Source organism: Carlito syrichta, unplaced genomic scaffold, assembly GCF_000164805.1.
Source record: "Carlito syrichta isolate Samal-C Ts95f unplaced genomic scaffold, Tarsius_syrichta-2.0.1 Scaffold169845, whole genome shotgun sequence".
NCBI lineage: Eukaryota > Metazoa > Chordata > Mammalia > Primates > Tarsiidae > Carlito > Carlito syrichta.
The window spans coordinates 1-483 of record NW_007113941.1 but is presented as its reverse complement, the minus strand read 5'-3'; the positions used below and the strand labels follow the sequence as shown (position 1 = coordinate 483).

At 66.9% G+C, this 483-nt stretch overlaps 1 protein-coding gene across 1 annotated transcript; it reads right to left on the bottom strand.

Annotated features, from left to right (window-relative positions):
* Positions 1-5: 5 nt before the first annotated feature.
* LOC110594940 (frizzled-8) lies at positions 6-476 on the bottom strand (the record flags this gene model as incomplete). The annotated part of the gene is made up of 1 exon (XM_021709262.1): positions 6-476. A coding segment is annotated over one exon (471 nt), but the record flags the coding sequence as incomplete, so codon positions are not given.
* Positions 477-483: the final 7 nt, after the last annotated feature.

Here is a 483-nt window from a genome sequence, read left to right as displayed (position 1 = left end):
TTGCCCGACCAGACCCACACGCCCGAGGTGATGCCCACCACCAGGCACATGAAGTACTTGAGCATGAAGACGGCGTAGTCGGGCCTGCGCGCCTGGTCGGGCTGCAGGTCCCGCAAGCACGGGCAGTTGTGCGTGGCCTCCCAGCGCGGCCGGTTGTGCTGCTCGTAGAAGAGGCAGGCGACCACCACGGCGGCGGGCACCGTGTAGAGCACGGTGAAGAGGCCCAGGCGGATCATGAGCTTCTCCAGCTTGTGCGTCTTGGTGGGGCCGCCCTGCTGCTTGATGACCGAGCGGATGCGGAACAGCGACACGAAGCCGGCCAGCAGGAACATGGTGCCGATGAAGAGGTAGATGACCAGCGGCGCCAGCACGAAGCCGCGCAGGTTGTCGAGGCTCTGGTTGCCCACGTAGCAGATGCCCGCCACCGGGTCGCCGTCCACCGAGCTCAGCGCCAGCACCGCGATGGACTTGACGCTGGGCACG